General features: G+C 42.9%; 1 protein-coding gene across 1 annotated transcript; it reads right to left on the reverse strand.

The window, feature by feature from the left end:
- Positions 1-5,179: 5,179 nt before the first annotated feature.
- LOC121486444 (small integral membrane protein 10-like protein 2A) lies at positions 5,180-22,832 on the reverse strand. The gene is made up of 2 exons (XM_041747319.1): positions 22,360-22,832; positions 5,180-6,951 (listed from the first exon to the last, which is right to left on the reverse strand). The coding sequence occupies exons 1-2, from the start codon at positions 22,543-22,545 to the stop codon at positions 6,931-6,933; spliced, it is 207 nt and encodes a 68-aa protein (XP_041603253.1). The 5' UTR covers positions 22,546-22,832; the 3' UTR covers positions 5,180-6,930.
- Positions 22,833-27,593: the final 4,761 nt, after the last annotated feature.

Genomic DNA, 27,593 nt, shown 5'->3' on the forward strand with positions numbered 1-27,593 from the left:
AGTAGACAAGGTCAAGTTTGATCTGGATGAATTCAGATGTGTCTGCTGGCACTTGCCACATACAGGACAAAGCACCTGTAGTGAGAATAAGACAACAGCCCTCCTTTTCCAGATCACTCTCCTACAATAAGCAGGTTTTTCTGAACAACTGTGAGTCCTTAATCAAGTCTTGGAGCAGGAGCAGTAGTGACCAGAAATGCCCTAGCTATGGCATTCCTGTGGGTGTCCCACAGAAACCAGACACTTCAGGATGTCCGAGAACTCAGCTGACAAGAGGCAGCTGTATGACAGTGATGGTTAGTTTTACATCAACTTGATTGAGCTGAGGGACACAGGATGGCTGGTAAGACATTATCTCTGGGTGTGTCTGTTAAGAGCACTTCCAGAAAAGAATTGATAGATTGAGGATGGAGCGCCCTCACGAATGTGGGTGGGCATCATCCAATCAGCTTGGGGCCTGAATCGAAGGAGGCAGAGAGGGGGCACTTTAGCTCCCTCTTCGCTTGAGCAGAGACATCCATCTGCTGCCTTCAGACATTGTGTTCCTAGTTCTTGGGCCTTTAGATTCGAACTGGGAGCACCATCAGCTTGCAGAGCTGGCAGGCCTTCCCCACTGACTTTCCCATTCTTCAGCATACACACGGCAGATGGTGGGACTTCTCAGCCTTCACTATCACAAGGGCCAATTCCTCTAAGGACTATCTTTACATCCTATTGGTTCTCTCGATACATCAACCGATGTCAAAGGAGCAGAAAGGACACCTGGGTGGCTCAGCGGTTTAGCGCCTGCCTTCAGCCCAGGGCATGATCCTGGGGTCTCAGGATCAAGTCCCACATTGGGCTCCCTACATGGAGTCTGCTTCTCCCTCTATGTCTCTATGTCTCTGCCTCTCTCTGTGCGTCCCTCATGAATAAATAGGTAAAATCTTAAAAAAAAAAAAAAAAAAGGAGCAAAGAGAGACACGCTTCCTCCAAGTCATCTTACTAAGCAGCGGCAGTTAAGAGTGCTGGCTGACTTCAGTTTAACAGGAGGTAAGCTTCTCAAGTTAGAAAACAGAGCCTAGCAGCACCTGGGTGGTCTAGTGAGTTAAGTGCCCACTTGATTTCAGCTCAGGTCATGATCTCAGAGTCCTGAGATCAGGCCCCACATCCAGCTCTGTGCCCAGTGCAGTCTGCTTGTCTCTCTCCCTGTGCTCCTCACCTCCCTTGCTATCTCTATAATAAATAAATCTTAAAAAAGAAAAAAAGCCGAGGGGTGCCTCAGTGGCTGAATCGGTTAAGCATCTGCCTTTGGCTCAGGTCATGATCTCAGGGTCCTGGAATCGAGCCCCAAATCAGGCTCCCTGCTCAGTGAAGAGCCTGCTTCTCCCCTTCCCTCTCTCCTCCCTGTTTATGCTTGTTCTCTCTCTCTCAAATTAAAAAAAAAAAAAAAAATTTTAAGATCCTATTCCCTAATCTTCAAACAAATCACTCATTTTCTGAGAGCAGAAAAAGACCCCTTAGTGAGCAGGAGATGGGAAAACAGGATATAAATCCACTGCCTTAAAAAAACTGATAGCATTCTCTTTAATCAGTTAACTGGAGAATTCTCTTGTCAATACTGTGGTGAGGCACAGCTGCCCTAGAAACACTCTATATTGTTATGTAACTAAACACTTTGAAAAATTAACTGTAAAGAGCTGCTCAAGACAATACCAGAGCAAAACTGCAGTGAAGCCTGCTCTTGCTCCTGTAAATAACAGATCTGTTTACCAGAACACATAGGACTGAAGGACTCCTCAGCCCCAATGAGTGGGTCATTTGTTCCAGAAAACATGTATCTGTGTAGATAGCCTATCCTAAGCAGCAAGTCCCTTTGCCAACAGTCTCTTCCAAATTTCAGTCAATCCAACGTACAGCTCAGATTTTGTGCAGAGTTTGAAGCACAAATGATTTTATCATTTAAAAAATTATTTATTTATTTATTCATGAGAGACACAGAGAGAGAAAGAGAGAGGCAGAGACACAGGCAGAGGGAGAAGCAGGCTCCATGCAGGGAGCCTGACGTGGGACTCGATCCCGGGACTCCAAGATTACACCCTGGGCTGAAGGCGGCGCTAAACTGCCGAGCCACCCGGGCTGCCTCACAAATGACTTTTTAATTGACCTGATTGATCAACTTTTGATAAAAATAATTTTGGAAAAATTAGTTAACATTTAAGAAGCAAAGAGGAGCCAAGTAGAAGCAACGATCTTATTAAATCCTAGGTCTCTCAGGAGCCTGGGTGGCTGTCAGTTAAGTGTCTGCCTTTGGCTCAGGTCATGATCTCAGAGTCCTGGGACTAAGTCCTGTATGGGGCTGCCTGCTCAAGTTGGAATCTGCTTCTCCTTTTTCCTCTGCCCCTCCCCCACCCTGCTCAGGCCTTAAGATTTTATTTATTTATTCATGAGAGACAGAGAGAGAGAGAGAGGAAGAGGCATAGGCAGAGAGAAGCAGGCTCTCTACAGGAAGCTTGATGTGGGCCTTGATCCCAGGATACCCTGGGCGGAAGGCAGGTGCTCAACCCCTGAGCCACGCAGGTGTCCTATCAAGTTTTTAAAAAATTAAAAATTCCAGGTCTCTAACTTCACGTCTGCACTGAATGTATCATACAGATGGGGTGTGTTTCAAAGCTTCCACCACTAACCAGTCCTAAAAGGCAGTTTCTAGCTCTGAGCTCATCTAGCTTGTTTAGGAGACCCCTTAAATCTAGCTATCTGCGTGGTTTAAAAAGGAGAATTTTTAAATTATCTAGGGGAGAATATAGGGAGAATTTTTTTTTAAAATTTATTTATGATAGTCACAGAGAGAGAGAGAGAGAGAGAGGGGCAGAGACACAGGCAGAGGGAGAAGCAGGCTCCATGCACCGGGAGCCTGACGTGGGATTCGATCCCGGGCCTCCAGGACCGCGCCCTGGGCCAAAGGCAGGCGCCAAACCACTGCGCCACCCAGGGATCCCTGGGAGAATTCTATAGTACATCTCTTTTTCTATGTGAAACTACAGTAAATAGTCTGTGTGAATTTTTGAATACACTGATTTACAGAAAGCTCCAAACAACACATGCCTTGTGGTTTACAAAACCAGTAGTCCTGCAATAAGGATTGATTTAAATGCAAGTTTAATTTCTCATTCCTTATGGGCTTGCAACTTCATAATCACTTCAACATCTCACTGTTCATTCCAATGTTAAAAATTATGATTGCCAAATGTGAAAAACCAAGTCCAAGATTTTGTACTATGGGGAAGAGCTTCTAAGTTTAAAATGATTGTGTCCAATCCTTAAGAACAGAATCCATAAGAACAAAACACCAAAACCTATATATAAACTTCTAAAGCAAACTTGCCTGTTTTCATTGTCAAAATGATACACCTAAAAAATTTCAAATGACTTTCCCTTTTAGAATACATGCATCCCTATGTCTATAGCAGCATTATTTACAATAGCCAAGATATGGAAGCAGTCCAAGTGTCCATCAATTGATGAATGGATAAAGATATGGTGTGTGTGTATATATGTGTGTATACATAATGAAATATTAGACATAAAAAGTGAAATCTTGCCATTTGCAATGACACAGATGGAGCTAGAGAGTATTATGCTAGGCAAAATTTAAATCAGAGACAGGCATTTCACTTGTAAGTGGAATTTAAGAAACAAAGGGGGGAGAAAAAGAAACCAAGAAGTGACTCTTAATTATGAAGAACTGGGGATCCCTGGGTGGCGCAGTGGTTTGGCGCTTGCCTTTGGCCCAGGGCGTGATCCTGGAGACCCGGGATCGAATCCCACATCAGGCTCCTGGTGCATGGAGCCTGTTTCTCCCTCTGCCTATGTCTCTGCCTCTCTCTCTCTGTCTCTCTGTGACTACCATAAATAAATAAAAATTTAAAAAAAATTAAAAAAAAATTATGAAGAACTGATGGTTACCAGAGATGAGGGGGTGGGGGGTGGTTAAATAGGTAATGGGGATTAAGGAGTGCACCTGTCGTGACCAGGTGACATATGGAAGTACTGAATCACTAGACTGATTGAACCTGAAATTACACTGTAAACTGGAAAATTAAAACTTTAAAGATTTATCCTTTTTATAATTCAATCACAGAAATAATTTATCTGAAAGAATATCCTATTTCTATACTAATTGCCTCAAGAATAAAAATGTTTATAGAAGGCCTTATTTTATAAAGTCATGAAACCTTAGGCCAGCCCAAGTGGCTCAGCAGTTTAGCGCCGCCATCAGCCCAGGGTGTGATCCTGGAGACCTGGGATTGAGTCCCACGTTGGGCTCCCTGCACAGAGCCTGCTTCTCAGCCTCTCTCTCTGTGTCTCTCATGAATAAAATCTTAAAAAAAAAAAAAAAAAAAAAGGAAACTTTTTTTTTTTTTTTAAGAAACTTTATATAGTGAATTTATATCACCTCTCCACTCTAGAACTTTCCATAGGAGATTGTCTTCAAACAGGAACTGGACACAGGGCCAAAAGGAAAAATTTTGGTCAAGTATACGTGTATTAAAAAATCAAAGAAAAAAAGTTGCTAACGCGAGCATTCCCCCAAAGTGACATTCAGAAAAAAAAAAGCTTATTTTAATATGACCATGTGAAGACATTCTAAATTTATTTTAAAAAAAAATTATTTAGCATCTGATACTAAATAGAGAATTCCGTATTTGTTCTTTGCAACTGGTTGAAATTTATGTACTTGCAGTTTACAAAATAAATAAAACAGTCAATGGATCCCAGAAAGTTCTATCCCAAAGGAACAGACTTAGTTTAAAAAAGAAAAAAAAAAAGAGGGGATGGCTTGACAAGAAAACACTTCTCTGTGTCCTCACATCATCCATCATGACCCCAAACAGAGGGTCCACTAAGCAGGGCTTTCACCCCCACCCACCCCCAACCCGGACAGTGTCCTTTACACTGGCCGCTATCACAGTGAGCACCACCCCAGAGGATCACAACACATTCTCACTATGTCCTGGGAAGAAAGTGAGAGTAGAGTTCTGACCTGGCTTTGCAGATTGTCTTTCAAGCTCTGCTTCTGGTCTTCTAAGTGAGCAGCCTACTTGGACTGGTGCTAAAAGATTTTCAGTAAGAGGAAGACAGCATTGATAAATGACAAGGTGAATCAAGACTACACACAGAAAATAAGACACTTATTATGCTAAATAACACGTTTTATTTTTCATTTTCCCAAAACACTAAAATAGCACACGGCAGAGTAATTTAGGACACAAATGGAGAGAGGCAATGAGTAACCCCGAAAATGGTTGTCTTACTTTAGGACTCCTTAAAAACTCATGCTCTGAGGTGACCTTGATTGGAATTCTCAACAACCAGAGGGGTTACCTCAGAAAAAAGGCTAGTGTAAGAGATACCTCCGCTCCTGGAAACTGGAAACATTCTACAGGGGAAATATGAGGTCTATCTCCCCCTACCTGAGCTACAGCAGATGGTCTCAAGCTTGTTTTATTTCAGGTGACAGGGCTAGAGCTCCGTGTTTGAGAAAGGATTATACTAAAAGGACATTGAATATTTCAACTTTCACCATAAGGACTCCATTTAAACTGCATTTCAAGGGGAAGGAAAGGGATATGACAAAAATCAAATTTTGCTGCTGACCGAAATTCTACAGAATGCAGAAATGGTGGCAGCTCACAATCACATCAGCACGGCTGAGAGCAAGTAGGGAGGAGCTGACTTGTACATAAACAGGCACTTCCACCTGATGATCAGACAGTCTAAGGAGACAGTATCTGGGACAGTAGCCCTTTAGAATGAATGCTGAAGATACATAAAGAATTTTGTTAAATCTTTACATTGTAACCTGACATTTATATAGGATGTATTAATGTTATTGAAAAGGTATCCCAATATTGAATGTCTTTCAAGCACAAGATAAAACATGTTCAAAAATCTCCTCTTATATCAACCAACTTCCCATGAGTTCATCTGATCATACAAACTGAAGCAGGAACTTCATGGCTGCCCTGTTGGCATCCAGACTCAGTGTGAAAGCAATCATTGTAAGACAACTTTTAAAATTAATCTCACTATTTTTATTGTTCTGCTTGTACCTTAACTATGGCATAATGGATTTGCTACTTCAAAAGCTGGTAGAGCCAGTAACCCCAGTGTTATCTGCAGATGGTTTGAAGTACTTTTTATACTTGAAAGCATTTTCTTGTTTTCTACTGTTTGCTCTGAAAACACAGGCTCTAAATGGCCAAGGAAAACACATTTTGTCTCATCATTCAGGAAAACTTCAAGGCATGCGTACAACAGTGTAGACAGGACGAAATGCAAGCAAGACAGTTCCAACTCGAGGCCTGGCCCTTCTGGCAGAGCACTTGGCGGTTTCTCCTCAGAAATCCCCATTTCTAATCTTTTCTGACAGCACAGTAGTCGTGACCCCCAAGGCTCTCCTTTGTGGCACCATCCTCTGTGGCTGTTGATTGCCCTTGGCCCCCCTCCCAGCCAGTCCCTCATACCACAGGACACCCTAGCCAAACACTCTTCTGCAAGAGCACAGAACAGATCCAGAGTCTTGCTCTGAGCCGCAACGGAAGCTGAATTTCTTCTTAATGATTCTTTCAAACATGGAAGCACTTTATTGCCATTGAGGAGCAAGAGGCTGGTCTCACTGAGAGCATTTTTCATTTCCATTGATAACTCCTCATTTTGTGAATTTCCATCCACATCAACCACAGATGTATGCATCCAGGAAGAGGAAGGTATACCTGACGGGCAAGGGCTCTCCCCCTGCGCTCTTCCAAGTCCATACAGCAGCCTGTTTGAGTCCTCTCCCACTCCCTTCACCTTCCCGAGGCAAGTGTCCAGAGCCCCGACTCTGTCCCTCATGCTGTGTGTTCTCTGATGTGGAAACTTGACCACACGAGGGTCAGCAGAAGGCCTTCAATGGATCTCAATATGAACCTGGAAGAGATAATCAAATTAAGGTATTATTACGAAGACAGAGTCTTAAAAGAGCATACACACACCAGGTATTTCTGAACAAATATGAAGATCTCTTTAACAGTTTCTGGTACCAAGGATTCCTACATTTTGACAGAAAACAGATGATAACCTACCAATCAGAGATCACAACAAAAAGAACATACTTAAAAAAAAAGTACATTAATTCAGCGTTTCCTAAAAATATGAAAAATGAACATTCTTAGGGTTTGTACGTTTCACAGCTATTTAGTTATTTCTGTAGGTTCAATAATCAGGATTGATTGTCCTTTCTTTAATCACGATGTAACTGGATGACTTGATCATGCAGACCAAGGCCCTACCTGATGTGTCCTATTTGAGAATGCTTCTCAGTGACTCAAGCATGACAAGCTACTTTTAAGGAATCAAGGTCAACTTTATTTATGGATCTAATGCCCACAAAGCCCTTCCAGGAAAAACCAGCATGGAGGGTCCTGGCATGTAACACTGCAGCCTCAGGGTGGTAAGGAAGATCACTGGCTGCCATATCAGGAACCTCAGCAAATTCTGGAGCCTTGATAAGGGAAGAATTCACCCGAATTTATAGGTACAAGTAAATATGCTAGAGAAAGGTTCTTAGCTTAGCTCCCCACTCTCAGACTAGCAAATAATAGAGGCTTTTGAAAGCCCAGTCTGAGATTCTAGGTTGAAAACTTCAGGACAGAAGTTGATTTGTGACTTCAGTGGTCATTTAAGAGCAAATTCAAGGTGAGGTGACCAGATGGTTAACAATCTCACTGTACTTGGAACCCTAATGGGACCAGCCTTTTTCTGTGACCAAGAATAATCTTTCTTTGATAGCATTATGTCTCCAGTGGAGAAGATGTGTCAGGAAAGGCTATGAAAGGGCCCTGAGGTTGACAAACCACAAGTTGATTGGGCATGCTGTCCAGTGAGTCCTTGAGTTACCTAAATTTATGGAGCCTTGACCCTATCTCCAAGCTGCTTTACAACCCTCTGAGTTGTAGGAAATGTGAGAGGAAGGCAAAAGATTTCTCATCCAAAGAAATAACTTTTGTCTAGGCAACTGATTATTGCCTGTGATACTGACCAGTTTTATTTTTATTTATTTATTTTTTTAACCAGTTTTATACCCATTTGGCATTCCTGATTACGTGTGTGCTTGATTTGTCTAAATTCTTCCTTAAACTGATTCTAACATCTCATTACTTCATTAACTGAGTTAAAAAAAAAAAAAAGGGGGGGGGGAAGCCCCAGTGGCGCAGCAGTTTAGCGCCGCCTGCAGCCCGGGGTGTGATCCTGGAGACCAGGGATCGAGTCCCACATCAGGCTCGCTGCATGGAGCCTGCTTCTCCCTCTGCCTGTGTCTCTGCCTCTTTCTCTTTCTGTGTCTCTATGAATAAATAAATAAAATCTTTAAAAAAAAAAAAAGTTGACTCGTGTTCTTTCAAAAACCAACCAGGGATGTCTGGGTGGCTCAGCAGTTGGGTGCCTGCCTTCAGCCCGGGGCATGAACCTGGAGTCCTGAGATCGAATCCCACATTGGGCTCCCTGCATGAAGCCTGCTTCTCTCTCTGCCTGTGTCTCTCCCCCTCTCTGTCTCTCTCATAAATAAATAAATAAATAAATAGAAATAAATAAATAAATAAATAAAATCTTAAATTAAAAAAAATAATCCCAGAGCATTAAACATAAAAAAATAAAGAAATGCATAAACTCTATTTAATAATTTTTCTAAGAGGCCACCTGAAGGAAGAGCCATCTAACGAAAAAACACAACTCTGCTGGGAGAAAGGGAGGCTGGAAAAGTGGGATGTGAGTCAGGAGCCTGAGAGCTCATTTCCCAGAGTAATAAAAAGACAAAGCCTGCGTGAAGAGTCAGGGAGCAACAAGCATGCAGTTCAGAGATGGAGGAATATGCACAAGGAGAACCAGCTGTAGCTGAGGCCTGGCTGCGGGGACAGAGAGATGGGGGTCAGGAAGCTGCAGTTTCTCTAACTAGGGGAGCTCAGAGACTCCAAGCTAGGTGAGTGTATACATGTTACGTTTTTTTAAAAATTGAGACTACTCTGAAAGAGAAAAACAAGAATTACTGGAGGCTGACACAGAAGCAAAATGAGTGAAGGGATGGGGGGCCAGGAAGCAAACCAGGGCTAATGAGAGGCAGTGGCTGCAGCTTGAGGAGTGTGATGACATCCGCGGCGATGCAGAGCCACCAAGGGGTGTTTGGCCAGGTCTGCCCTTTGGATTAATTATCTGGCTGTAGTGTGGTGGCTAGATGGCAAAGGAAGCACATTTCCAATGGTACAGGAAAGAAGAGGAGAGACAAAGTATTTTTCCAGTTGGTGGCCAACAGGTTAGAAAGGAGGCTGTCACTTCTGGGTAGCAAAGGCATCATTAACAGAGAATGGAGAGGAGCAGCAGGTCTGGAGGGATGTCAAACGGCTCAGATAGGGACACAGAGAGTTTGGCTGCGGGAACTGGGCATGCATTTTGATTATGAGTAAAGTTGTTAGCTCAAAGAGTGATGTCAGAGTTGGGGACCTAGATTCTGAAGTCACCAGCTTTGGAAAGGTGGATAAAAAGAAGACAGTGGGGTACAGAAGGCCAGGATCTCCAAGATCTAGCGAGGGCTCCCCAGTCACCAAGGAGAAGACTCAGAGCACCTCAGGAAACTCCATGTCACAGACGTCAACAGCATTGAGTGCTTCAGAAAGAGGGTGGTTAGATGTGCTTCTGGCACAAACAACTTAGCTCCAGATAAACTCTAAATGATCTTCTAGTCCAGCAGTTGTTAGATGGGGTGACACTACCTCAAGGAGTGAGGGAGAGATTACCAAATCATCTTTGTCTAGTTCATTTTATTTCATTCCTCTTTTAACTTTTTCTGTTTTACAATATATACCGTATTTTGGTGGAGCAAAAGATACAATTTATAAAAACATACATCTCCGTATATCTGTAGGGCATGCTCAAAACTTTTTACCAATAGAAATGTGACCATTACTCTACAGAACTGATAAAAATGTATCTGAACAGTATAAAGCAATACACAGATGCTAGATGCAATTTTATATCTCACAAATATGAGATCTAACTGACATAACATTATATTAGTTTCAGGTGTACAATATAAAGGTTCAATATTTGTATATATTACAAAATGATTACTCACCATAAGTTGACATCCATCACCACACATAATTACAATTTTTTCTTGTGATGAGAACTTTTATGAGGTGCAATCTTATTTTATTAAGTGTGGATTCTGGCTACAATTCAATACAGCTGACCCTTGAACGCACGGTTGTGAACTGCATGGGTCCACTTATATGCATGTCTTTTTCAACAAATACAGTACATCCTGTAAAATGTATTTTCTTTTCCTTTTGATAATAACACTTTCTTTTTTCTATATTATTTTTTTCTAAGAATACAGCATATGACACAAAATATATGTTGACTGTTATTGATAAATTAGATTTTTGAGGAGTCAAAATTTATTTATTTATTTATTTTTTAAAGATTTTATTTATTCACAGAGACACATAGAGAGAATGAGAGGCAGAGACACAGGCAGAGAGAGAAGCAGGCTCCATGCAGAGAGCCCGACATGGGACCCGATCCAGGGTCTCCAGGATCACATCCTGGGCTGCAGGCAGCGCTAAAACTGCTGCGCCACCGGGGCTGCCCAGGAGTCAAAATTTATACATGGATTTTCAACTGCACAGGGGTCTGCACTCCTAACACCCACCATTGTTCAAGGATCAAATGTACTTTCAAAGCTTACCAAGTTGGGGTGCCTGGGTGGCTCAGTTAAGCAGCTGCCTTTGGCTCAAGTCATGACCCCAGTGCCCCGGGATAGAGCCCACCACATCAGGCTCCCTGCTCAACAGGGAGTCTGCTTCTCCTTCTGTCCCTCACCCCACTCTTGCTCTTTCATGTGCATGCACTTTCTCTCTCCTCCTCTCTTTCAAATAAGTAAAATCTTCAAAGCTCACTGAGTCAAAAATCTAACCAAATTCTCTAGACAGTTTTTTAGACAGCTTTTTTTTTTTAAAGATTTTATTTATTTATTCATGAGAGACGGGGATGGGAGGGAGGCAGAGACATACAGGCAGAGGGAAAGACACAGGCATTTCCTTCCATGCAGGAAGCCTGATGCGGAACTCGATCCTGGGATTCCAGGATCATGCCCTAAACAGCTGAGCCATCCAGGGATCCCCTAGATAGTTCTTTCAAGTTAACTTTCCAAAGCACATTCTTTCAAACCTTCTATTTATTTTACCAATTTGAAATGCAGTAAGAATGAACATTTCCCTGAAATGGGAGCATTTTCATATATATATGTGTGTGTGTGTATATCTATATATGTATGTATATATATGTGTGATATATATGTGTATATATACATACATATACATATATATATACGTATATCAATCCCAGGTCCCTGAGACTTAAGGCAAATGCTTAAGCAACTGAGCCACCCAGGAGCCTCTCAAATATGTTTTTAATACATATTATCATAGTTTTTATAAAAAAACTTTTTTTTAAGATTTTATTTATTTATTCATGAGAAACACACACAGAGAGAGGCAGAGACATAGGCAGAGGGCGAAGCAGGCTCAATGCAGGGAACCCGATGTGGGACTCAATCCCGGGACTCCAGGATCAGGCCCTGGGCTGAAGGCAGCGCTAAACCACTGAGCCACCCGGGCTGCCCAGTTTTTTTTTTTTTTTATAATTATTATGAGAAACATGTCATTTAATAGGGGCCAACTCTCAAGAAAATTAGTTTCTAATCACTTTTAGTACATCCTTGTATAAAAACTTAGAGCAGTTCAGAAAGATGAAGAATTTCCAGAATTGTGTTAAAATTTAAGCTAAGCTACCACTAATATAATCATGTATTTAGTAATGTTAGAATACATTGTCCTGAAGATCTAGTTCTTTAGTAAATTCAGTAATAAACTGTGTATTTAATCTCTTGACAAAAATACTTTAGGTCGGGATCCCTGGGTGGCGCAGCGGTTTGGCGCCTGCCTTTGGCCCAGGGCGCAATCCTGGAGACCCGGGATCGAATCCCACGTCAGGTTCCCGGTGCATGGAGCCTGCTTCTCCCTCTGCCTTTGTCTCTGCCTCTCTCCCTCTCTCTCTGTATGACTATCATAAATAAAGAAAAATTAAAAAAATATTTAAAAAAATACTTTAGGTCAGTGAAAACATTTTGGCTCTGATCCCTCAACCAGTTAACGAAAACTTCTAATACTAGACATATACCTTATTTTTTGAGAGCCAGCAATAACTTTCAAATAATTTCTAAACAAGCGAAATATTTTTTATTGAAGTATAGCTGACAATATTTCAAGTGTACAACAAAATGATTCAACCCTATAAATTATGCTCTGCTCCCCGCAAGTGTAGCTACCATCTGTCGCTATACGACACTATTACGATACCATTGACTGTATTCTTTATGCTGTCCCTTCCATGCCTTTGACTTATCATTCCATAACTGAAAGCCTATATACCCTTCCACTCTCCTACACCCATTTTTCCCATCCTCCCACCAACCACCTCTGGCACCCATCAGTCTGTTCTCCGTATTTTTGGGGTTTTTTTTTTGGTTTGTTCATCTGTTTTGGTTTTTAGATTCCACACTTAAGTGAAATCATATGGTATTTGTCTTTGTGAAATATTTTTATAACTCTTCCCACTCTAATACATATATAGGTACACTACATTGTACCCAATACGCATAATTATATCATTAACTGTCCTTGGCCCTAGAAATCTCATCTTCTGCGCACCCCCCTCCTCGCCCCATGTTAAGTCTACAAAATAAGCAGCATAAACTCTGGCAAATAAACTTATCCACCGACACTGAACCAACAGAGTGAAGGAAGGAGTCTGTTTTGAAGTTCAAGAGTATCATCCAGGAAAAAAAAAAAGTGTAGTACTGGGAGTAAATTCCTGAATATACTCCCTCACCCCACATCCCCCACCCCCCAAAAAAGATGACAAAGGTTGAAAATGGAACCACAAGACCAGAGGGGTGATGTGCAGAGGGAAACAAGATTATCTAGGTGTGTCCATGATCTCTAGTGCAGATATGAAAAATCATCCTCCACAAAAATCCCTGCCTGCTGGAGGCAGCTGACCTGCTGCATAACAATAGGCCTGACCCAATTAGGCAGCTGCTGCCCTCTTGGACTGCTGTCATCCTACCTTCTCTAACCTGAGCTATTAATGGCCTCAGGGACCTGACAGTCTGGATACCACTGCTCTCTAAACTAAAAATATCCTGGCCTCTATGCTTCTGAAAGCCAGCTGGCAAGGCTATTCCCAAAGGGGGCTGGGAAGACAACACAGCTCAAAGAGCAGGGTCAGAACAATGGGCTTGCTGTGGAGTCTCACCTTACAATGGCTCACAAACATGCTCCAGGCCCATCCCAGCCTCTCTTGGCTTCCAGAGCTTCCAGGCATGAACATCAGTATTTAACATCTCTGTGCTCACGACTAAAGCAATGGGACTGAGGAGATGGCCCACATTCCTCAAATTACTACCAGCATAGGGATGCCTGGTTGGCACAGTCTGTAGAGCACAACTCTTGATCTCAGGGTCGTGAGTTCAAGCTCCATGTTGAGTGTAGACATCACTTAAGGAAATAGAAAATTTAAAAAAAAAAAACTGTAAAAGGGGTGCCTGGATGGCTCAGTGGCTAAGTATCTGCTTTTGGCTCAAGTCGTGATCCTGGGGTCCTGGAATCGAGTCCCATATCAGGCTCCCTGTGAGGAGCCTGCTTCTCCCTCTGCCTATGTCTCTGCCTCTCTCTGTGTGTCTCTCATGAATAAATAAAATCTAAAAAAACAAAGAAAAAAACAAAACAAAACAAAACCTGTAAAAAAAAGATATGGTGCTCCCCAGCTCAGAGGATGAGAAAGAGGAACAACTCATCATCTCCAGATTAAGCTGAATCATAACCACAGGAAACACTAATAGTACAGAGTTCCTGTTACTAATCTTTCAGTACATCCAAATGGTATCTGCCCTTAAAAAGCCAGTCATGCAGCTCTGGCTAGGCACCACCCGGTTTCCTCCTCCTTTTAACCTGACAGCCAAAGGTGAGCTCAGACATTGGGGGCCTCAGGCAATTCTCTGTCCTCTGCATGCTGTGAGGGTGTGAAAGCGCCTAGCATCTTCTCTGATAGGCCATAAACAGCAACTATCATTGTCAAGAGTGTTTTAGGGAATGAACAACAAAATGCAGGCTGAGGGGTTCTATAAAGCAGAAGACATGGGAGTGACTACTGGGTGGTAACATGGACGTGACTTCAATGGAGACCATGTGTTTCCATGGAGGGGTAGAAGCCAAGGCCTACCAGTGAATGGGGAGCACCCAGAGGTAGGTATCTCCTGCATCACTGGAGAAAACACATGGTACAAGAACCCCAGTGGAGGGCAAATTGGGCTTTTAAATTAAAAATTTACAAATGCAAATAACCTTTCCTTCGGGATTTTACGCCTATGATTTTCTGCTACAGATTCAATTAGCAAGTGTTCATTGAGCTCCTGCCCTGGGCCAGGCACTATATTCTAGGCACTGGTGTTAGGACAAACAGGGCTCTTCTTCTTGAAGCTTACTTTCTAGTTAACATACACTCAAGGACTAGCTATTCACACAGTTTTCATGGCAGCGCAACTTATTATAGAAAATTTAGGGATCCCGGGTGGTGCAGCGGTTTGGCGCCTGCCTTTGGCCCAGGGCGCGATCCTGGAGACCCGGGATCGAATCCCGGTGCATGGAGCCTGCCTCTCTCTCTCTATCATAAATAAATGAATAAATGAAAATTTATAGAAAATTTATATTTATATATTATCTACATATATGTGTGTCTATGTGTGTATATGTTGTTTTATATTATAGAAAATTTATATTATTATCTACATAAATATGTGTGTCTGTGTGTGTGTGTGTGTGTGTGTATGTTGTTTTTACCAAGATAAAATAAGGTTTAATTCCTCATAGCCTATGAGTTGGGAAGGCCTTCTAACTAGGACAAACTCAAAAATCAGAAAAGATTGTTACATTTGACCACATAAAAATAAACTTTGGGGGTGCCTGGCTGGCTCAGTCAGTAGAATATGCCACTCTTGATCTCAAGGTTGAGAGTTCAAGTCCCATATGGGGTGTAGAGAGAGAAAGAAAGATAAAAAAAAAAAAAAAGTAAACTTCAGTATGTCAACTAACTATACCCATAATCAAAGTCAAAACATAATAACTAAACAAAAAACCAAACTTTTTAAACTCTAACAGATACAAGGCTCTAAGAAATTAAGACAACAGAAAAAAGGGCAAAAAACAAGGGTAGTTCACAAAAAAAGAAATGTGACGAGTCTTTCTGTGACACTATGTCCTTTAAGGAAGGCGTGTTGGCTCAAACACCAGAATACAGCCACATCCCAACCACTCCCGGTATCACCCCTGCTGCCACCTTGATCAGGAGCCACCACGATTTCCCTCCTTCCTGAATTCCTGAGTATCTCCCTGCTTCTCCCCTCAATACTGAAGTGAAGAAAGAGTGATCCTATTGAAATGGTTAAACACAGGATTACCCTAGGAGCCAGCAATTCCACTCCTAGGTAATATCTAAGAGAAATGAAAACATGCCCAAACACAAACCCTATATGTGAATGTTCCTGGCAGCATTACTCATAGTAGCCAAAAAGTGAGAACAGCCTGAATGTCCAACTGACAGATATAAAAGAAGAGGCTAAGGAAGTGTCACAGATTGGAGATGTGTCATCTAGTAGTGCCAGGTCCTGAAAGAGAAAAATCACATTGGGAAAAACCGGTGAAATCCAAATGTATGGGACTGGTGCTCATCTCTTAGTTTTCAGCTGTGCTATGGTACAGTTAGCCTCCAACAGAAAGCAGGTGAAGGGTCTATGGGAACTCTCTGTACAATTTTTGCAACTTTTCTCTAAGTTGAATCATTTCAAAGTAAAAGTAACAACAAAAAAGTAACAACAAAAAAGTAATCCATTCTGGCTGAGATTTAAAAAAAAAAAGAAATCCAGTGTGGGGTGAGGAGATGAAGATGGTGTAGGCTTGAGGAAATAGACAAAACAAGATTAACAAAGAGTTGATCCTTATTGAAAAGGGGTGATGGAGACATAGACGTGTGTGTATATATGTGTGTGTATGAGTTTATTATACTACTCTATTTTGGGGTACATTTGAATATTCCAACAAAGCTTTTTAAAAAAATAATCCTTTAAAAAAGTAAATCACATTAAGTTCCATCTTATTTTTTTAAAAAAGATTTTATTTATTTATTAATGAGACACAGAAAGAGGGGCAGAGACACAGGCAGAGGGAGAAGCAGGCTCCATGCATGTAGCCCGACGTGGGACTCGATCCCGGGTCTCCAGGATCAGGCCCTGGGCCGAAGGTGGTGCTAAACCATTGAGCCACCTGGGCTGCCCCTAAGTCCCATCTTAGTGAAATATTTCCCACTTTACTCAAGAGTACAAGCCAAAGTCCTTATGAAGGTAGGAGCCACCATCCCGTGTTTCCCCTGTCCCCCAGTTGGTTACTGTGATCATGTAAGAACAGACACTCAGTGGGGGGCGACTGGCTGGCTCAGTTAGGAGAGCTTCTGACTTTTCCCCCTAAAGATTTATTTTTTTAAATATTTTATTTATTTATTTATTTGAGACACACACACACAGAGAGGCAGAGACAGAAGCAGGCTCCGTGCAGGGAGACACGGGACTCGATCCCAGGGATCCCAGCCAAGCCCACGCCTTGGGCTGAAGGTAGGCACTAAATCGCTGAGGCACCTAGGCATCCCCCTCCAAAGATTTATTTTTGAGAGAGGAGGAGCACTCACAAGCCTACGAATGGAGGGAGAGGGAGAGAGAGAATCTCAAACAGATGTTGCACTTTTCCACGTGAAAGCAATTCATTTTTATTGGCCCTTACAAAATCATCAGAAGGTGCTATGGTCTGAATGTGTGTCCCCCCAAAATTCACATGCTGAAACCCTAACCTAAATATGGTGGTCTTAGGAGGTTGAAGCCTCTGGGAAGTGTGTAAGTCTTGAGAGTAGAGCCTTCATAAATGGGATTAGTGTTCTTAAGAAGTGGCCCCACAGAAATCCCAAGCCTCTTCAACTATGAGAGGACAAGCAAGAAGGCACCAGCTAGGAATCAGAACTCTCACAAGGGCTTGGCTCTGCTAGTGTCTTGATCTTGGACTTCCCGGCCTCCAGAACTGTAAGAAATAAATGTGCGTTGTTTATATATAAGCTGCCCTGTCTGTGGAGGTAAAGAACCACTGGCCCTTCTCTACAGATCATTTGAGAAGCAAGGCCTACGCTCTCTCCTGACTCAGCAGCACTCTCCCCGGGTACCAACAAACACATTTATGAAAAAATAGTTTTTAACCTTTTCTTCACTTTATATATGGTTGGTATCTTTTAACATTAGTACATAGAGACCTAACATGCACACTTTAATATCTGCTTGGCCCACTATAGGACTTTTTGTAAGACTTGAAACAACCTGGGATGCCTAGGTGGCTCAGCGGTTAAGCATCTTGCCTTCGTCGGCTCAGGGTGTGATCCTGGAGTCCTGGGATCAAGTATTGCATCAGGCTCCCTGCATGGAGCCTGCTTCTCCCTCTGCCTATGTCTCTGCCTCTGTGTCTCTCATGAATAAATAAAATCTTTTTTTTAAAAAAGGCTTAAAACAACCTGATTCATGGATACAGGTGTTCACTGTACAATAAAATTTTATACAGGTTGAAAAATTTTCAAAGTTTATTAAAAAAAAAAACCATGATGAAAGCATTCACTTGAATGTAAAGATTCTATAGTATTGTTATATTTCCTGAATGTTTGGTATTTACCATCTCAAAGTATATTTGTTCCCTATACAATTGTTGCTATAGAACAAATTCCTGAGCTGATGCTTTTGGCTTGACTAAGATTTCACAAAACTTATAAGCTTTTACATTATCTTAATGATCTATAATTTCCCCCAATCAAGCAACAGAATAACACACATCTCAAGCTTCATGTGACCCTGCAACTAGGATCTTGGGATCTTTACTACTTTTTGAAATTGTTTGGATATAAGAGATCATGTAATCAGAGTCAAAGCCAAAGTTCTTCCAATGCTCCTTACCCCCAGTTCAAATCTCCAGCCACCTTCTTCATGGACCAGCCTCCTGCTGTTCTGGAAAATACCAGGCTTGCACCGGCTATATAGGGCCTTCTCTGCACAGAACAAGATACTCTTCTTACCCAAACATCTCCCCATCTCCAAGGCTAAAGCCCTCACCACTAAGGTTTTGTTCAAATGCCACCTAATTAATGAAGCCCTTCGGCTCTATTTAGAATGGCAACCAGCTTTCCCTACCTACACTACTGAACTCTTTACCCAATTAGAATGAATGAATATAGATTTTCAAGTGATAGGCAAACACGATAAAACAGGGAGCTGTGAATTTAAAAAGTCTATCAGAAATGACACTATGATAGAGCAGTCAGAAGCGAGGAAAAGAGGGGTCACAGGGAGGGAGGAACCAAAGGAAGCTTCCTGGGCCTAGTCAGCACAGACCATCCATGCCAAGGAAGACACTGCTCAGTGTGACAACAACATCTACCTTCACCATGTCTTTTCTCTGACTTTTTTGAGGCCTTCTTTTTTTTTTCCTTGGGGGTGGGGGTGGGCAGAGGGAGAGAGGCTCCATGCCCAGTGCAGGCCTCAATCTCACCATCCTGAGATCATGACATCAGCTGAAATCAAGAGTCCAGATGCTTAACCGACTGAGCCACCCAGGCTCCCTGAGGTCTTCTCTTTTAATTTTAAGAATCAAGGTGAACTGGGCCTAAGATACTTGATTCTTCTCACGGGCGGCATAACGGAAAAATTGGAAGCATAAATGGTTATATAGGTTCTCAGTATATTCTATCATCTTGCCTTTACTAATTTTAATTTAGTATTTCTTACAGATTCTCATTTTTCTACTCCTGTGTTTCAGATTCTGTATAAGTAGGATGCTAAGGACTCCAGTAGATTAAGGCTTGCTTGTGAACAATACATTTTTTTTAAGATTTTATTTATTTATTCATGAGAGGCACACACAGAGAGAGGCAGAGACACAGGCAGAGGGAGAAGTAGGCTCCATGCAGGAAGACTGACGTGGGACTTGATCCCGAGACTCCAGGATCATGCCCTGGGCCGAAGGCAGGCACTAAACCACTGAGCCACCCAGGGATCCCCAAAACAACTTTTTTCTTAAGCTTGCAAACTATATTTTAAAATCATAGGGCAGCCCAGGTGGCCCAGGATCGAGTCCCGCGTTGGGTTCCCTGGGTGGAGCCTGCTTCTCCCTTTGCCTGTGTCTCTGCCTCTCTCTGTGTATGTCTCTCATGAATAAATAAAATCTTAAAAAAAAAAATAACATAAAATCATAAAGCTCCTCAGTTTACAAAGCCCTTTTGCATCTATTTTCTCATGTAATCATCTTGCATATTAAAGAGGTATCAACCTCCTGGAAAGGTCTCACTGCCCTACAAATGATGCGGGGCCCTAAGCAAATACGTGGGCCAAAGCATCCTTTACTATGGCACCCGTCACGAAGAGGGTAGAGACAGTGTGCTGAGTAAAAAGGCGGCGACCCATAGCTGTCCTCTCTCTCAGATTCTATTTCCCACAGCACTTCCCTTTACAAGAGGCCAGAGTAATTAAACCCTTAAGTCAGGTTAATTTAATTAGTGATTTTCCACAAATGAACAGAAACTCTAAACCTGCAGGGGCATTTAAAGTAGATTAAAGTTAAAGAAGAGAGAGTAAAGATTAACTTTAAAGTAAAGAAGAGAGAGACCCTGCTCCCATACGCTCCCCATCAGCACGTGAAATGACTGCCACCACACCTGATTAAGCCTGAGATCGAACCTAAAATACTCACACAGGTCTTAGCTCGCCCCCAACGTACTGGGTGGCCACTTTGTGACTCCCTTGCCCCCATCTCACCCCTGAACTGAATGACAAGCCCACACTCCACTCCTACAGCTCAGCTCTTGGGCTTCTCTACAGCTACACCTGGACTATTCATGCCATGTCATCCACCACGGTGTTTTGGGCTTGGTATGTACTGAGCCCTTCTGACTGCCCAAACCACTCCAAATAGAGCTAATCTGTCTCCTCCTAAATACATCTACTCTCAATCATTACAGTACAGATTCCTTGTAATAAAATTTGTACTTAAGCAACAGTTCCTGAGATTCTCAAACAACTACAAACAATTGTGAGATTTGGAAACCCTAAGCATATTAGAAACGGAGTCCTTTATTCCTTATTGCTTAGTACAAGGAAGCCTTCAGTACTCTCGAAACGACAGGAAGCGCAAGATCATATAGATGTTTTGATCATGCAAGGCCTCTCCGAAATCAGAACTGAAGTGAGACTGTACCAGCATTCAAAGATTCAAAGAAAGAACAGCCTGTGCAAATGCCCAGGGGCAAAAAGGGGCTTGGTGTGTGGAGACAGTAGTAAAGAAACTGAAAAAACAGTAAACAAGATGCAACTCAAGTAAGTTAGAGGTAGGCAAAAGCCAGATCTGCCGAATAAAAATATGTGAATTGCATTCTATGTGCAATGAGGAGCAGTTTTACTCTCTTGTTTTATGGGAATTGACACCAAGGAAAAAAAAAAAAAAGAAAAAAAAAAAAACCTACTGCCCAGTGCAAAATAGATGATCCAGATGAGTGGTCATGGTAGTTTGGAGTAGAGGGTAGTCATACGCAGTTAAGCGGACACGTGACAGAAGTGATTTCTTTAATGGTACAAAATGTGGTATTTTTTTTTTCAAAACATGATAATTCTTTACAACATTACGTACTAGGTTATCTCTTATAGTTCTTGTAATTCAACATGTGACTGCCAAACATTAACGCAATTCTAAACAAATCGTTCCAAAGTAGGAGTTGGGGGGAGGAGGGAGGCACGGGAAGGGTGTGTATCAAATATAGCCTGCTAACATGTTGTTTTGGCCAAGTTTACTTTTTTAGAATTTGAGTTAATTTGGTATCTAAAAACCAGTATTTCCAATTTCTCTTCAAAATCACTGTATCTGGCAACCGACCATTGGCTAGTGGCAACTGGCTAGAGCACAGGCTTTCTGGTTTACCCCAACCCCCACATCCTGTACCCTTTACTCATTCATATCACCTGCTGGAAAGATTTCCGTTTTCCACTCTTCCAGTCTGGTACCGTAACTTAGGTGTGCCACAGGCCCTTGTTCATGTAAAAACATCCCAATTCGGATCTTGACATAGGCAGATTCATCTCATCTTGCATTAACACACAATATTGATCACTAATTGGTTTTAAGTAGCCTGCCATCACCAGTGATAGGCACCAAAATGTTAAGGTCCAGGCAGCGACAATTCCATTCTGATACAACCAAACCAGAGAGGACCAAAAAACGACAACACCTGCATGGTCTGAACATGCCTGATCCTACAGTCAGACTTTCTCATTTTGCACACCAGGGAGCAACACAAGTACTGTCAGACTGCAAGCTCCAGAAGGTCAGGAACCTGTCCCTCCTCCATCAAAGCCTATGCCAGGCACTCCAAAATGTGTAAATGTAATCCAAGAGGAGCTCAGCATCTGGCCATCTATGACACACTTGTAAAGGAAAATTCTCAATCTGACGACTTTTCATCCCACTAGAAAGGGGCATCTGTAATTCAAGGGATGCAGAAATGTTATTTACAGTGATCTCCAGGGTGCTGGGTGTGTGAGCGCCTACTATTCCACGCCTGAACAGTGTTGACGCTCTGAAACCTCTTGCGTCTCTACCTCTTCCACTTCATTTTCCCCTCTTCACCCTCACCCCACTTTCACTCCGACCAGAATAAATAAGACACCTCTATCCAAACACTGACCCGTCTTAAGTTTCCAAAATAATTTTTTGAACATTTGTAAAGTTCGGGAACTAGCAAAGTCAACCAAAACCCAACCATTTATAACGGGGGGCGGGGGGCGCGCAAAATTTCCTCTTCACGGCCTTTCCAGCGGTGCCAGCATCCACCATCCCCGCGGACGCCCCCTCACCCCCACGCCCCAGCTGTAGGCCCTCGGCCCCGGGTCAAGCCGCTCCACCCCGCCCCCAGTCTCGTTTGCAGAACGGAGACAACAATAACCTCAGCGGGTTTTCCTCCCGTGGGGCTGCAGGAAACATGCTCGTCGCCTGGCATACACTGAGCGTCCAGCTGGGCAGCTCCTGTCAGCATCCTTGCCGTCCCGGGGCGGGGTGGGCCGGGCCGCGCTGGGCTGACAGGCGCTCCGGGAAGGTCACTCACCTGCAGGCGGACGTTGAGCATCATCGAAGCCACGATGTAAAGGTACGGGAAGTTGATGCGCAGCCGCCAGGCCAGGTCGAAGAAGATGAGCAGCGTGCGAGTCAGCCCCTTGCAGAAGACCCCATAGGAGCGGGCGGCGGCCGAGCGCGAAAGGCGGACAGCCAGGCCGGACAGAGCCGCCGCCATATAGACCGGCGCCCGCCGCCCGCCCGGCGCGCACCGACCGGCCGCGGACCCCGGCCGCCCGGCGCTCAGAAGCCCGCCCCCGCCCCTCGGCGCCGCGTCGCCCCCGGGCCTCCGCCCCGGCCGCTGGGCCTCGCTCCGCGCGCTGAGGGAACTAGGGAGGCGGTGGCTGCGAGGCCGGGGGCGGGCGGGCCGGCTGTGGGGAGGAGAGTCGTCGCGTCACACCAGAGGATGCGCCTCCGCGAGCCGCCGCCTGGTCCCAGCCCGGCCGCGCGGCCTGACGTCACAATGCCCGCGCCGCGCCTGCGCACCTCTGCTCCGCCCCCAGCCCCGCCTTCTTCCCCGCCCCCTATCACCTTCCGCAGGTGAGGCGCGCATGCGTGGGTGAGGCGTGGCGGGATGCTCCCGCAGAGGGGCGGATACGTTGTCTCCGTCTGCCCCCTTATGGTAAGCCGGAAAATTAAAGGAGAAGGTGAACCGTGAATTAGATTGTGCAATGTCAATGTCCTTAATAACGGAAAACTGTACATTTAAAAATTGTGAAAATAGGCAGCTCTTCCTGCCCATGGGTCCTGTCCCTGTGCTTTAATAAAACCACCTTTTCGCACCAAGATAAATAAAACAATTGTTAGAGCAAGTTTTATGTATAGCTAATCATAATTATAAAAAGCAAACAAAGGGAGGCTTCCTGGGGCAAAGGGACAGATCATGCTCGCCAGGTAGATGGTTTCACGACCCCAGCCATTGCTGTTCAGGGCCCACTTATATAAAATCGAATCTTTAAAAATTATGATATTAATTAAGCCCGTAGAGTGAAAAGTCAAAATAGTGAAACTTTCAAAACTTCTAGTATTCTGTGTGTGTGTGTTTTTTTTTTTTTTTTTACAATGAGTTTTTACATTCCTACTTCAGCATATAGGTTTCTATCAAATATTTGCATGGTAAGAAGGTAGACACCTTATTTTTATTCTCAGACCCGTATTTCATGTCTTCACTTCTGCCCACTAGTGAAAATATGGGAATTTGGTACTGGTGAGGGAAAAAGAGTTTCAATAACAAAATTAAAAGCAAATCTTAAATGCTTTAAGAAAGCAACAGAAAAAAAAAAAAAAAGAAAGCAACAGTGTGGGATGCCTGGATGGCTCAGCGGTTTGGTGCCTGCTTTCGGCCCAGGGCGTGCTCCTGGGGGCCCTGGATCGAGTCTTGCGTCAGACTCCCCTCATGGAGCGTGTCTCTTATGAATAAATAATTTTTAAAAAAAAAAAAGCAACATTGTGAAATAGATTTATTTATTTATTTATTTAGTGAAATAGATTTAAATGTAAAAATTCTGTGCCCTAAAATGGGTTTGCATTTTTAGAAGTTATTTAAGGGGCACGTCTGTGAGGAAGTCAGTTGGGTATCTGACTCTTGGTTTTCCTTTCAGTCCTGGTCTCGGGTGGTGATCTCCAGCTTGTGAAACCCAGTTCCCTGTGCTCTGCACTGAGCGCCGAGTCTGCTGGGTTTTTTTTCTCCCTCTCCCACTGCCCCTCTCTCTCTAAAATAAATAGATCTTTCTTTTTTTTTTTTATTATTTATTTATGAGAGTCATACAGAGAGAGGCAGAGACATAGGTAGAGGGAGAAGCAGGCTCCATGCACTGGGAGCCTGACGTGGGATTCGATCCCGGGTCTCCAGGATCGCGCCCTGGGCCAAAGGCAGGTGCCAAACCGCTGCGCCACCCAGGGATCCCTAGATCTTTCTTTTAAAAGCAATTTAAGGGACGCCTGGGTGGCTCAGTGGTTGAGCATCTGCCTTTGGCTCAGGGCGTGATCCTGGAGTCCCGGATCCTTTTATGGAGTCTGTCTCTGTCTCTCATGAATAAATAAATAAAATATTTTAAAAAATAAAAGTCATTTAAAAATTCTCTACCCTAAAATAAATTCACATTCAAAATCATTAAAAGAATTTTTTGGTGGGGGCAGGGGCAGCCCAGGTGGCTCAGTGGTTTAGCGCTGCCTTCAGCCTAGGGCCTGATCCTGGAGGCCCCGGGTTCCAGTCCCACATCCGGCTCCCTGCTGGATTCATTTTTATAAATAAATAATTTTTTTAAAAAAAACCTACTGGTTAAGAAGAATTGCACTTTATTCAGGGGAGTGCTTGGCTGGCTCAGTTGGTGGAGCATGCAACTCTTGATTTCCAGGTTGAGTTCAAGCCCCACCTTGGATGGGGAGATTATTTAAAAATAAAAAAATCTTGAAAAAAAAGGGGAAAATTGCATTTCTTTTGATGCTCACAATATTATATTTACAATACATTGTGTTTCAGGCCAAGACCATTTTATTTTTATTTTTTTAGATTTTATTTATTTATTCATGATAGACATAGAGAGAGAGAGAGAGAGAGAGAAAGAGGCAGAGACACAGGCAGAGGGAGAAGCAGGCTCCATGCAGGGAGCCTGATGTGGGACTCCATCCCGGGACTCCAGGATCACGCCCTGCGCCAAAGGCAGGTGCTGAACCGCTGAGCCACCCAGGGATCCCAAGGCCAAGACCATTTTAAATAGATATTTCAGGGGTTTTAGGTTCTGGATAGTTTTGTTGTTATTAAAATGATATTTTTCAAAGCATTTGCACAAATCTTTAGTTCCTCTTATTTTTGCAGCATATTTTGCCACATTTATTACTGCCATTAAAAGCTCACTTCCCCTTTTTTTGTAAGCTATTTTTTCTCTCAGCACTCAGTGGATGCTATCTTTGAGGATGCAGAATACATGCTGCTGAATTATCATCTGCATTCAAGCTATCCTTCCCAAAAAAGCAAAATGAACACTTCTTTATACAGTATTTAGAAAAATAAAGATTTTGAAGGCTAGAGTCTTCAGTGGAAAATTTGCCAAAGACACAAAATCAATCTCACAATGTGTGAACAGGTTTGGAGATCAGCTGAATTTATTCTTAGACCTGTAAAAATTTTCACTGGTGGAGATTTGGCAGTCCTGTTTATTAGAAGTATGTTGAAAGACCAGATGGGCTGCAGGGATGTGAGATATGGATATATATATATATATATATCTCCTCCCTGGTTACTCATTTCTTTTCTCTAAATGCCACTGAAGCAATGAGGCATATTTAACAAGCCATTCAGTTACTATAAACAATGGTAAACAACATCATCACACTGAGCAAGGTATAAAGCCTTATGTAATTAGACACAATGGGAGGTTAAAGAGAACACGAAGGAATGTTAACAAGATTTGAAGTTTAATATATATCCAGGTTAACTAGTTCCAAGCTATAGAGTAGGCTGGTAAATTAGTCTAGCTTCCTGACTTAACATTTAACTCAGCCCCAATTTTCTGGCATCTCTGGGAAGACATTCTGCTAATTATAATTTGAGAACCAGGCAGAATTAATTATAAGTCAATGTGAAATGTATTTTCAGGACACCTGGGTGGCTCAGCTGTTTAGTGCCTGCCTTCGGCCCAGGGCATGATCCTGGAGTCCTGGGATCGAGTCCCATGTCGGGCTCCCTGAATGGCGCCTGCTTCTGTCTCTGCCTCTCTCTGTGTCTCTCCTGAATAAATAAGATCTTAAAAGGAAAAAAAAGAAACGCATTTTCTTTTTTTTTTAAATTTATTTATGATAGTCACAGAGAGAGAGAGAGAGAAAAAGAGAGGCAGAGACACAGGCAGAGGGAGAAGCAGGCTCCATGCACAGGGAGCTCGGCGTGGGATTTTGGGATTTGATCCTGGGTCGCCAGAATCACGCCCTGGGCCAAAGGCAGGCGCTAAACCGCTGCGCCACCCAGGGTTCCCAAGAAATGTATTTTCATAGAGGCATGTAAAGTTTATAAGAGAAGATAGGAGAAAAGATGCCAAGGCATATAAGAAAATAACTTTATTAAGCCTCGATCTAGAGGTACCAGGTGAGTTATCTACAATCTTCTTTCCTGCTGTTGGAGCAGCAACTCAGGTGAGAGAAATAGTTGTCTTTTTTTTTCCAGCTTCAAATGATGAGAAAAGCACAGGGAAGCAGAGTTCCACATTCAGCAACTTCTTTTAGCCCCATGACCTGGTTCTGTAAAATGAGGATAAGGACACCCATCCTACAGGGTATTTGTGAGAAATAAATGAGAGCAAGTACGCACTGGCACTGTCCTAGGCAGATGGAGGGCACCCAGAAAGTGGTAGTTATTTTCATGCTTAGGGCCCTTGAGTCCTTAGAATACAAGTTTAGTGGCTCCATTAATAATCATAAATAGGGGCACCTGGCTTGTTCAGTTGGCAGCACATGCGACTCTTGACCTGGGTGTCATGAGTTCAAGCCCACGTTGGGGGTAGGGCTTCCTTAAAAAGAAAAGAAAGAAATTCCAATTTTGAGGCTCTCAGTGTAATAAAAAATAAAGAAATAGAAAAATATAAGGTTACAAAAAATATATATAGTTCTCAAAAAATCATTGTAATTAATAATACTTAACTATGGATCACAAGCAACCCCAAGAATGAGACACCTCAATGATGTGGCTGGAAGAAAGGATGGACCCAAATGATCCAAAATGTTGGTCAGAAATAATTTATATTCCTTTGCTCATTCCCATGGAAACTTGGAAGGGTGGGGTGGATTTAAACATGAGAGCTCAGTTGCCATTATAAGAAAATTCAAGTTTCCAGTCTCTCACTGAAGGGCCCTTTCCAGGCACTCCTATTATTTCAACAGATTAAGGTCAATGTGAATCAGTGACACAGTGCTAGTATGGAGTCATTCTTAAGTGAAAAAAAATAAGGACAAAAGTATGCACAGATGTGTGTGTGCGTGCATACATACATATGTATGTATAAAAATATACACATAGGGACGCCTGGGTAGCTCAGCAGTTGAGCATCTGCCTTTGGCTCAGGTTGTGATCCCAGGGTCCCGGGATTGAGTCCCACATCAGGCTCCCTGTAGGGAGCCTGCTTCTCCCTCTGCCTATGTCTCTGCCTCTCTCTGTGTCTCTCATGAATAAATAAATAAAATCTTTAAAATATATAAAAATACATATATATCTGCATATTTACATGCATATACGTA

This window comes from Vulpes lagopus, chromosome 3 (genome assembly GCF_018345385.1).
Source record: "Vulpes lagopus strain Blue_001 chromosome 3, ASM1834538v1, whole genome shotgun sequence".
Lineage (NCBI taxonomy): Eukaryota > Metazoa > Chordata > Mammalia > Carnivora > Canidae > Vulpes > Vulpes lagopus.

Bases quoted from the DNA above. Each gene is read 5' to 3' on its own strand.
- LOC121486444 (XM_041747319.1), bottom strand. From the start codon at position 22,545: ATGGCGGCGGCTCTGTCCGGCCTGGCTGTCCGCCTTTCGCGCTCGGCC. The intron at 6,952-22,359 runs GTGAGTGACCTT...TATCTCTTCCAG, and splicing joins TGCTCAACGTCCGCCTGCAG to GTTCATATTGAGATCCATTG.